Raw genomic sequence first — 12,198 nt, forward strand, 5'->3', positions numbered from 1 at the left:
TGAATGCCAAAGGACAGGATGCAGCTCACATTCATCGGCCATTGCCATTTATGAACCAAGAATAATGAGTGGATGAAAAGTCAGGCACTGGTGCACCAAGTTTCGGGAAGGGTATTCAAATGTTCATGACAATGAGCGTAGTGGAAGGCCTAGTGATCAGACGGACAATCTGGTGGAACACGTTAGCGAGAAAATGCGATCCAATCACCAGTTCACAATACACGAACTTGTCAATGAGTTTCCAGAAATGTCTGCGAAAACAGTGCATTGAATTGTGAATGACAAGATGGGTTATCACAAACTGTGCAAGGTGGGTGCCAAAAATGTTGACAGACACTCACAAAGAGCAAAGAATGACAGCTGCAAATGACTTTTTGGCCCGCAGGGTAGGGGTAATGTGGGTGACCTCTTTTCTGACACAGTGAAGGGGGATGAAACTTGGATTTTGTACGCCAATGGAAGTCGAAACAGCAGTCAATGCAATGGCGGCACTCTGGTTCTCCTAAAGCGAAGAAATCCAAACACCAACAGTTCATAAAGTAATGGCAACCATGTTTTGCAACCAAAAGGCTGTTATTTTATTGGAATTCTTTGAGTCAGGACCAACAATTGCAGCAGATATGTACTGCTAAACACTGAATAATCTGCGATATGTCATCCAAAATCGGCGGAGAAGAATGCTACGCACTCGAATTATTCTGATCCTGACTACACCCGCCCACACACAGCTTCTCGTACTGATGAGACAATGCAAAGATTTCAATATGAACTACCCCTTACAGCCCAATCATTCCCTTTACAGCCTTGACCTTGCCCGAGCGATTTCTTACTTTTTCTTCACCTGAAAAGGTGGCTTCCATTGAAGCATTTTAACAACAGAGAAGTGCTCAAGACATCAATGATGGACTAGCTGCACTCTAAGACGGCAGATTTTTGCACAGAGAGTATATGGAAGCGTATGTGACGCTAGTAGTTGTATATCGATCACACTAAATTTCTTTTCCTTTTTTTTTTTTAAATATCGGCTCTCTTTTGATATCCTCCTTGTAATAATATTATAAAGAGTAAATTATTTTCCATGTACAATTCAAATGGTCTTCTTTTTGTGACGTTACTTAATTTCAGCCAACATTCTATAGATTTGTCTTAAAATAACAACACGAATGAAAGTTAAATGATTATTTATTACTGATCAAACATATTAAAGCAAATATATCTTCCAGATGAATTATTTTCATACAAAGATAAGTAAATCCACAATTATCTCCCTATATAATGAACATTAATAGATATGCTTCTAGTAGGCCTATGTGACAGGATATACCTATTTGTAGACATGTTGCCATACTAGTTTTACAACGAGTGAATAAGCATATGGTCTTTCAAATCATTCTCCGAAATGTAACTCCTGCCACAAATTCTGCAATAGAACGGCTTGTCTGGCGTGTGTGTTTTCAGATGGCGACTGAAATTACTCTTATGATTGAAGCTTCTAGCACAAAGTCTGCAGGTAAACGGCTTCTCTCCCGTGTGAACACGCACATGTGCTTGCAGTGCAGATGGAGCTTCGAAACGTTTCGCACAATAACAACATACATGTCTTTTGGTTAGATTGACATTAAGCTCCGATTCATTCATTCCACAGGGAGTTCGATCCGGTGTACAGCTGAAAGAAAAATAAACGACGAAACTTTAACTCCAATGCCAATTCAGCTTTTAATCATTATTTTTACAAAAGATCATTTATCTTACTTTTTTCTTTTACAGCGAAACGTCATGCAAGCACATATGTAAATGACGCGTAAGTTAATTATACGACAAAGTTCCTCTAAAAGAAGAAGGGGAGATATTTCTAAATTCTATGGAAGAAGAATTTTAAACTAAAACTGAAAATCTGTCATAAAATATGTTCTATGAAATTCTGAAAAGTTATACAATAAAAAATTTAAATTGTAAAATCAATTTTTAAATATATATAATCAACTTTAGAAAAATATTTCATGTAAGAATCAATAAAACCTACAATTATTATTATTAATGTACCTCTTTCAAATTGCAGAGAGGATTTTTTTTTTTGTTATGGTTTACAGCAAGATATCAGTGCCTTCCCTGATGATATAATGGCAAACACTGCGTGCCTTTAGTCCGCGTGATTCCGGGTTCGATTCCTGGTGGGAAAGCACTGGACGTATTACAGTGATTTGGATTCCATCTGAAATCGTAGGTCTACGTCTCATATAGCCTTAATGCTGAAAAAATACACTAAACTCCAACAAACAACAGCAGCAGTACGACTTCAAAATCCAATCTAAACTATATATTTTTTCCTAATAATGTTAATTTTCCATGTAATTGAATAGCTGAAAAAGTACTAAATTATCTCTGTCTCCTGTTTTTTCTATCATATCTCAAAATAAATCTCATGTGTTAAATTTATTACATAAAGCATGAAATACACTAAGCAAATTATTTCGTAAATCCCATTTAATTACTGTGCAAGACAATTAGCTGTGAAAACTTGGATTGTAAAACTGGAGAAATTTTCTCCATTTCGCCAGCTGTGGATAAAACAATGCATGGAACTTATTACTGTTTAAAAATGGTAAAATGACATTAATTTCACATTACATTTCAGCAACACTGTCTTCAAAAAAACATGTTTTAACAGAAACATACAATCATATCTCATGTAAAATATTATTTGAATCATCAAGGATACGTGAAGATTGTATTATTACAATATTATGTCAATTCCAGTCATTAACATTCTAGTTATTCTATCTGCCATTATACATGTAAGACATAATGTTTAAGTGTCAAAAAGAAGAGGAAAAAATAAAGTTTTAATACCCTTTCTTTATGAATGAAACATAAAAAATACAATCAAACTTTCTAACTTAATAATTCAATGCAGATTTTATACATTGAATGCACTATACTTTACGTGTAATATTAATATTGGATGGTTGTAATATTTAAATACAAAAAAAAAGCACCCTTGTGTATTACTTTGAAATATCTGGTCATAATTATAAACATACAAGTCAGATTAATATAACATTGAAATATCACAAAACATAGACAAATTCACAGAAAGGAATAAATGGCAATCATCTAATAGAAAAGTGCACTTAAAACCATTTTTGAAATATGCTGTACAGTACGAGAGAAATAACTTTACAAATAACAGAACACATTAATAACTCCAGGAAAAGTTCTCACAAGTGAAAACTCAACACAAAGAATTTACTTTCATAGCAATTGTTTATATTTTATCTTATTGATCTTTAGATAATATTCACAGTATTTTAGTAATGATTATTACAAGAAACGGAACAATATTATGATAGTATGAAATCTCTCACTGAATAGCGCGTAATGAAAGCATTGACGACGCAAGAAATAATCCGGTATTTATTTTTAAGGGACACAATAATTTTTATTTATACAAGACATAGTGTGGATACGTAAGGTTCATATTATCTTTTAGTTTCTTTATTCGTTACTAACAGTCAAATTGGAAACAATGTAAAACACATCGCTGATAAAGGAAGAGTAACTATTCATAATATTCGTCAGTAGTATGTTAGTTTCTCAGGAGACAAAAACAATTGTGCAATCTCAACTAAATACAGTTTACTTCACATTTTAAGATAAAGTGAGTCCCTTGGCATAAAAATTTTAAAACTGAATGGAATTTCAAAATCAAGATTCAGCTAGAGACCTGCCAGTATTTTCTGGTCGCTAAAATACTGACATGGATTTAAACCTGGTCTGGACCATACACACAATGTAACTGCTGTACTTAGGGATTCCTCAAGGAAAAGTTTTTAAATAACAACTCAATGGAAGTGAAAAGTAACCTCATAATTTAACTATACAATAAAAATCTAACAACACATATACTGCTAGGTCATTGTCAACATATAAGTACATCACACAAAAAGATTATGTATCGAGCTTGTATTGAAGTGATACGCGTTTCTCATTTCTTATAATGTTCAGTGATTATGCTCTCTTTCCACCCTCTCAAATGTTCTCTATTATACTGAATTTTTTTAAGTTCAAAATATTTAGAATTCACCCCTGTACACACGAGAGAATTTGCTACGTTGTGTCAATACATTTCAGAAAACCTTATAAGCCCGTATTTAAATAAACTATATGTTCATATCTAGACTGACAGTAGGGTCTATAACAACAAACTGCTGTCCTACAAGCGTAATTTACCATCGTTATTTGTAACAGTTTTAAAACAGATCTAGACAATGGAATGCAATAAGATACAAAGCACTGTTATAGATCAACTGGCCTAATAAGCCCGTCCCAAGTTTCACACGAATAATATCCATCCATTAAATATTAAATTGACTAATTCTTTGGAATGAGAAGCGCTTGAAAAAGAACTATCTCCAGTCCTGCAGCTATTATGAGCTATATACTATTGCATACTATTGTCATGAACAGTATTATCTTTAAATTCCTTTTGAACAGGATATATGAATGTGTATCAGTAGTTAATAATTAACAAAGAAGCATTATCATACAACTGGTAAACATGAAGAAATGATCATGGACGACCCATTCCGTAACCAGGAAAATAAATCTATCTGCAAATGAATCGTAGCATGACTCGGTCAATGAATTGTACAACATAAATAGAGCAAACTTTCCAATGTAATTAGTAATAACTTTATTTGTAATGTATGAAAAAAAAAAAGATATCAGAAGTTAATAACCACATGACAGAAAAAAAGATATCACAAGTTAATAACCATATGACAGAAAACTAATCAATGAGAAATAGCGAATTTAAGAATGAAATAACATTCAAATTCATAGAATTCCTAAACAACTGCTACATTGTTTAACGCAGACTAAAATAGTTATTCATAATTCCTGCATTTAAATAAATTTAATTTACAAACACTTACAGTAGATTGATATTAAACGGGATCGTCAAATGCAATGTAATTTATCTACGTCACGATAAGGCCAATGAGTACTTAACGTAGAAAAACTAATAATTTTAGTGGTGAAGTTTTATCATTCAAAGTTTGTAAACTGAGGAAAAACAGTAAAAACCTTACTGATGACCTAATTTTATCACTGGAGTTATTGTATTATAGCAACTAAAAAAAAAAAAATGCACAAGGAAATAACACTATTATAAGAAGAGTATTACCCAAATGATTGCAATGTCTATAAGTGAGTTAGTTGGTTATCTCAATGTTAGCACACAAGTAATTCTAACTTCTTTCTGGTAATAATTTGTTTTAAAAAATGAAAAAAATATTATTTTTAATATATCAATAATAAAAATGCATAAAGTTGACACGAAAAACATTAAAATTTCAACCAATGAAGTTACCTGTATAACTGCAATACTCTATATTAATAGTGAAGTAAAGACTAAAGAAATATATTTTAGTGTTTAGTGAATTTCTATTATCTACAAGCCACCTCTTCTACTTACGTTAAAACCTTCCAAAGTTCCTTTCAACACTACTCAGTCAATTGCTCTATGAAAAGTGTTTCTCTTCTTATTCGCTTCAAAATTTACATTTTCTTGAAATAATACACTGTATTGCCCACTAAAGTTGCAAGTAATATTCCAATCCATTAAATATTGTTCAACAATGGCTTCAGTTTAAAAGAAAACTTTAAAACGAAAGTACATGAGAGCAACTAGCAATAAGTAGGAAAAACACACACACACACACAAAACTTGGAAAATAACGAATGGCCTATCGCTTCGGTCTTTATAGACAAAATGTTCAATGCAATTGCGAATCTTCAGGAGCGTGAATTATGTTACGTTCCCTTTTTCTGTATCTTAACAAACGTTTTTCTTCCATTGTTTCTTATTTTCAGTATTGTTATTAGATTTTTATATGGTTGAGTGTAAATAAATAAACACAAAGTCTTATCTCCTTCATAAAAAAACGTATGAGAAATAAATAAACAAGTGCCAAATTATCATGATTTCCAATTTTTTTGATCTCAAATATTTTTTTTTATTTCCGTCATATATATACATATACAGAACTTTATTTGTTTATTTATGCTAGTATAGGGTGTACGAATGCCATGTTTGTAGTTTAATACCTACTTGTCTAGGCTAGCAAGAACGTGACGTTCTTACTAAATTCATAATACACAATATTTTACTTTCCTTTATCAAAAAATGTATACTTCGAAAGGAAAGGAAAACAACAGTGATACACAAAAGATGTAGTTTTATTTTCAATTTTACATTTTTATTTATTTACTGATAATCTAATCATACAAAAAATCGATTAAGTATTGCCGTCTATGGTATTATTACTGTCTATTTCGTGTTGTCTACTATTGTAAAGCTAATTTCTCAAGAAATGCTCTAATATATTTCCAACAAAATACACTATTATTTCTGAAATATGTACAATTACATCTTCAAAATATAACGACGTAATCATTGCGTGCAGATTGCTGAAATCCTAATTATTCTCATCTTTAAAAAGAATGGAAAAACAAAAGTGGATAGATTTCTTGTAATTAAAATAACCACTAACTAAATATTTATTTGCGCTTTTATACGATTACTGTAACATAGGATGAATATAAATACATTCTCAATGGTGTCATGACAAAGACCTGAAGACCTAAACTTAACTGGCAATTTTAAGTTCTACAATTTTGTCATGACTGTAAAGAATTCTACTGATATGTATTTTGAAAGAAGCAAATATAATAATAATAGCTGTCACAAGTCTGAAAATAGGCAAAGGCAACATCAAAGTCTCTGATTTAAGACCATCATACATAAAGTAAAAAGTAAACAATGTTTACGAAATGTCATGCATTAAACTATGTTCCTTTAGATCATTCGCTGTTGAATAACTTCTTCCACAAATAACACAAAAAAATGATTTATCTACTTGGTGAAAGTGATAATGTCGAACTAAACTATTTTTATGGCGGAATGTTCTTGAGCATATTTTACAAATGAATGGTTTCTCCCCTGTATGTAATCGCTGATGTATCTTCAGGGCGGAAGGACGCGCATATCTTCTTGGGCACTCTGAACAACCATATGATTTAAGCAATCTTCCAGAAGAAGTCAGCTCTTCATGCACAATAACGGTCGAACTGCTGAAAGTATAATAATTATTATATAGGAGCATCTGAGTTAATATTAAGTAAGAAAGAAGTTACATATTATCCACCCACATCTACCGTCATTTAAAGCTCTAATACCCACTTTGACTTACACAATCTTGAATAGTATTAGTTACACATAACTGTCAACAAAAACGACAAAATAAACACAATTTTATCTACGAATAGAAAGATAACTCTTTAACGTTATAATAATCTCCAGAAGTGAATACACAGATGTAGAGCAAAAAAGAGCGCTGAATATCTCAATTGCTCGCTTAATTTGCTTCAAATGCTTCACATTACTTACATAAGAATTCTGTGACAAATTCAACGAGTTTTAAAATTAGACTTGACACGCAATATTTTACAGAGGTCTTCAGCTCTATTAAATAGTGCTGATTGAACTTGATTTCGAAACATCTGCTAATTTAAAAACAGTCAGTATTATTATGTTGGATAAAGCCTAGCAGAAATTTTACTAACAGAAGTCAATTACATTTGAATTAGTTATTTAGGACAGGTAGCTATTACAATTTCATCGTAAAAACATAACATCTACCATTCTTTTCTCGATAACCTCGGAACGAGTAGGACTTTTTTCTTTTATCAATATGCTTTCTTTCTTCAACACTATCTCAGAAAAAGTACAGTATGTTCTCACTTGTAATAAAAATGCAGAAAATTGGACCAATATTTTTCATCGAATACTTGGAGCAATCAACACAATATTATATTTATATATATATATATATATATATATATATATATATATATATATATATATATATATATATATATATATATATATATATATATATATTCAGGTAGTGTTGCAGGTTATAAGCAAACCTCTCCCCCAACATTACAGGAGTGAAACGTTACTTAAAGAGTATGATCGTCACGGACAACAATTTTTGCTCTGCAACATGTTCCTATGCTGCTCACAAAGTTGGTAATAATTTGTTGTGGTATGGAGTTCAATTACTCCATCAACGCTGCTGACAACTGGTGAATGATCCTTGGCGTATCTGGAAGTCCTGCAAGACGTCTCCCAATAGCATCCCAAACATCCTCGATGTTATTTTAGTCGGGGAAACGGGCAAGCCATTCAATTTGCCGAATATAAGCTCGTCCCAAGAGCTCCGCCACCTACGTTGTATAATTCATAAAGAAAAAGTTGAAGCTATCTGCACTTCTGAAACAATACACGTCGAGGAGTAGTACAATGTCACAATAAGGATAACCAATGAGTACACCGCGTTCAAAAATTGGAAGGTCGGTATGGCCATACAACACTGTCTCCCTACAGAAAGACACCGAACAACCATACATGTCCCCATTTCTCACTAGTTGAGTGTACTTCGAGAGTCACTAATCAGACTGAATCTGCTCTCATCGGAGAAAAGACCGCAACCTCACTCTTCCGTGGTCCAGTCCTGATGTTCTTGTCACTGCGGATATTAATGGAACAACGTAATGGCTGTTGAAAAAAGAGACCACCTCTACGCAGTCAACATGCCATTGTGGAGCATGTGATTGGGTAACCTGCAGTCCTCTTTAATGTTTGTAATTGCATCCGTTATTTGAATCAGTCCCTTCTTGCCTGTTTCATAAGGTAGCGGTCGTCCTCTGCTGCAGTTAATCGTGGTTCACTACCACCTCTCTTTCGCACAATATTCTTAGTGGTTAACAATGCTCGTCATGCACGAGAGTAAATGCTCTCAGTCAAACCAAGTTCCCAGTGTCCTCACTCGTCATACTTCGTTTTTCATCCAGTTTCCCGACGACCCTTCTCCGTTTGAAGTCACCCAAATGTCTCTGGGCAATGTTATGGGTAACACAACCACAATGCCTTTTAACAGTTTTGTGACTGGCATACACTGTCACGACTCTCATTCAACTGTTTCGTGTAGGCAAAGTGTACCCACTCGGCGCTATGTTCATGCTGGCCTCACGCTATGCAAAGTTCTGTTCTCAGTGACATGCGGTAGAGCTCTGGCATATTACCGGGCTTTCATTCATTTTCACCGATTGTTTTTTTTTCTAATTTATCTATCTTAAATTTCACACACCAATATATATTATAGATGAAGGTTATTTTACAAATTCAACAGAAGTCATTAGGAAGTTTCAAAACTAGGACGCTCCAGCCAGAATCAAATCCAACTCACATACTACCAAATCGCACTGACCGATACCTTTTTAAAATTATGCTGAAAACAACCTATTACCTGGATCTTTTATTACACATTCTTCAAAGCACGTGTATAAACTTGTGGTCTACAAGTTCTTCTTCTGAAACAAATCTTCTTCCACAATGAGAACAACAGAACGGTCTCTCTGGTGTATGTTGTCTCCGATGTCGAGTCAAATTACTTTTCACGGTATAGCTTCTTCCACAAATATCACACGTGAACGGTCTCTCTCCTGTATGAATGCGCATGTGATTTTCTAAGTCACAAGGTCTTCGAAGCCTACTGAAACAAACTGAGCACTCATACTTCCTGTAAGAAGAAGGGAAAATGAATATTTTATAGGAAAATTCAATGCTGATTCAATCAAAAGGTACATACTCAATCTTTTTTTTTTTTTTTAATTTTTTTTAAAGACAAAACCACTAAACCCAAATTAAAAATCTATAAGACGCTGATAAAAATAAGACTTCTGAAATTCCACTCATGGTGATCACGAAAGAAATTGAGTGAGGAGAAGAGAAGAAAGAGGCAACCAGAGAACACACTTCAGGACATAAACAGATATTACACACTCTATGGTACAATATGGAATACAGGGACTGAGTAAGTTTATGCCGCACTTGTGTGCTCCAGCACAATTCTTTAAAGCTTTCCAGTTTGAAAGATTTTTTTTTTTTAAATATAGAAAATCTACATAACTACCTAAGCACTGAAAGTTTCACAGTAGAAAAATCTTTGAGTTTTATGTCCCACGGTTATGCCGGTTAGGCTAAAGGAGACGGTGATGAGTAATGAATGAAATGGTGGAATGAAGAAAGTGGGAGGAAACGGGAGGACCCCGAGTAAACCCACGCATATGGTGTTTTTCCACCACAAAGTTCACTTGGTGGGGGCTGGGATCGAACCCGGGACCCCAAGCACCAGAGGTGAACGCTCTACCACTGAGCCACCGCGGTCCATTTCACAGTCGATTGCTATGGAAGCAAATGCTTTACAGTTGCGCCGTATGATGTCACTATTGTCAATAATACAAGTAAGTTGTCCAGCGTTGTACCGCATAGTATTGCTTTATCGGCAGTACAAGTAATTGCTTCAGAGCAGGTACGTAGCCAAGCAGCGGACTGGTGGGACATGTCCCCCCCTGAAATTTTGATCAAGGACAAAAGTGGAAAGCGATTAAAAGAAAAACTGTCGGAAGAGAAAAAGAATACAAAATAATAACCCTAATCAAATCTACTCTCAGATTTAGTATTTCGACAATAGAGTGAAATATATATCCACAGACCGAGTTTCTCCGAACTAGAAAAGCTGTTACTCTGGAATAAACACGTACTTAAACGGAAGTAGGACATAGTTGTGTTTCCTGGCGCGAAAACTCTGAGTAAATCAGTTACTCTAGGGATAACATTTACTCTGCCAAATTTGAGTGAGTAAATTCAAAATCCCCGAGTACAGTGTGAATTCCTGCAAGACAAAACACTAGTAGGGAAGTTGAGACAGTTTTTGCTAATGACTTGAGTGAAGATGACGGTTATGATAGAATTCGGTGAGCAATATAAATAAGAGAAAAAACAACTTCCTTCGCGAATTACGATGATGCTGAATCTGTAATATTTTTGGCTGAATAAAGATAATAACTTGCACCTACTCAGCATCACTGAGCATAATTTAGACTTTTCCTCTGACATATAATTTATTTCTTGCAGTGGCGAAGGGTGATATTTTCAAGAGGGTAAGCCCAATGTTCTACTACTACTAATAATAATAATAACAACGATAATACTACTACTACTACTACGACTACTACTACTACTACTACTACTACTACTAATAATAATAATAATAATAATAATAATAATAATAATAATAATAATAATAATAATAAAATGAAACAGATTAGACATAAATATTTTACTACAGAAATACAAGAATACGAATTCACATAAATTTAATGCAATTGTAGTTCATCGACAGCACTTATTCGATCCGGAACTCAATTTTCATAATGAAATTGACGTAAGTGACTCATAGATGATCTTAATTCGCCATAATGCAATTTAATTGTTTTAATTGGCGTGATCGGGTAGGAAAGATGGACTATCACATTATCTGCCGTTCACAATAAACATATGTTGTTTAGTCTACGTGTACTGAAACAAACTCTGCTTGTAAAATTTTGTCTTTAATTATATTGTTGAAAATACATGACAAGCATTCAATCAAGATATTTTGTGTGTCACTTAATTCCCCTTTAAAAACAATCAGACTTAAATATTTTATACGCTGCTCTTTGTTTCAACAACTACAAATATATATATATATATCTATACCAATGCATGCAGAACTCTCTTGCCCTCTGTTTGTTCTATTTTCAACACATGCGTTAGTCTTCGTTCCTTAATAACACATTAATTTTCAAAAGACCACTGACATAGAAGGCTCTTTAATACGAATTATATTACGTATATTCATATTCTCCACTTACTGACATTTTCTCTCATTCACTTTATGCAAGTGTAAGAAAAGAAAATCACAATATCTCAAAAACACACACTCTTTTTAATGAACTCAAACCAGTCTGATTTCATACAGGTTTGCGCCAACGCAACGGAATAAAGGGGCATTAGTTTGCGATAATAGGAGTAGCGCCTTCAGAATTTCTTGTTCCGGTTTTTGCGTTGCGTTAGAGTCCGCAAGATTAAGCATAGTTAGAACGGAATGGAGCCCACGTTATCTTGCTCTTTATTTGTTTGATATATCGAATCGAAGTCGAAGGTCTCGAGAGAAACTAGTAGGTAGAAACGAAAGTCGATAAGCGCTGAGGCCGGTCTCTTTCGCAGGTTATACGCTGGTGAAGAAA

At 33.8% G+C, this 12,198-nt stretch overlaps 1 protein-coding gene across 18 annotated transcripts in view; it reads right to left on the minus strand.

Annotated features, from left to right (window-relative positions):
- Positions 1 to 12,198, minus strand: part of LOC145680673 (uncharacterized) — a 613,323-nt gene that overhangs the window by 199,880 nt on the left and 401,245 nt on the right. The window contains exon 4 of one of the 18 annotated variants that reach the window (XM_081751491.1): positions 1,165 to 1,666. The exons of 15 other annotated variants lie outside the window; for them this stretch is intronic. In XM_081751491.1, coding sequence (XP_081607617.1) covers positions 1,354 to 1,666 — 313 coding nt within the window. In that variant the 3' untranslated portion in view covers positions 1,165 to 1,353. Of the gene's footprint in view, positions 1 to 1,164; positions 1,667 to 6,295; positions 7,135 to 9,382; positions 9,648 to 12,198 lie in introns of those variants that run through there. 2 more of the 18 variants (XM_081751496.1, XM_081751509.1) reach the window with 2 other exon arrangements.

The sequence above is a fragment of the Thermobia domestica genome, chromosome 3, assembly GCF_964235325.1.
Source record: "Thermobia domestica chromosome 3, izTheDome1.hap1.1, whole genome shotgun sequence".
Classification (NCBI taxonomy): Eukaryota; Metazoa; Arthropoda; class Insecta; order Zygentoma; family Lepismatidae; genus Thermobia; species Thermobia domestica.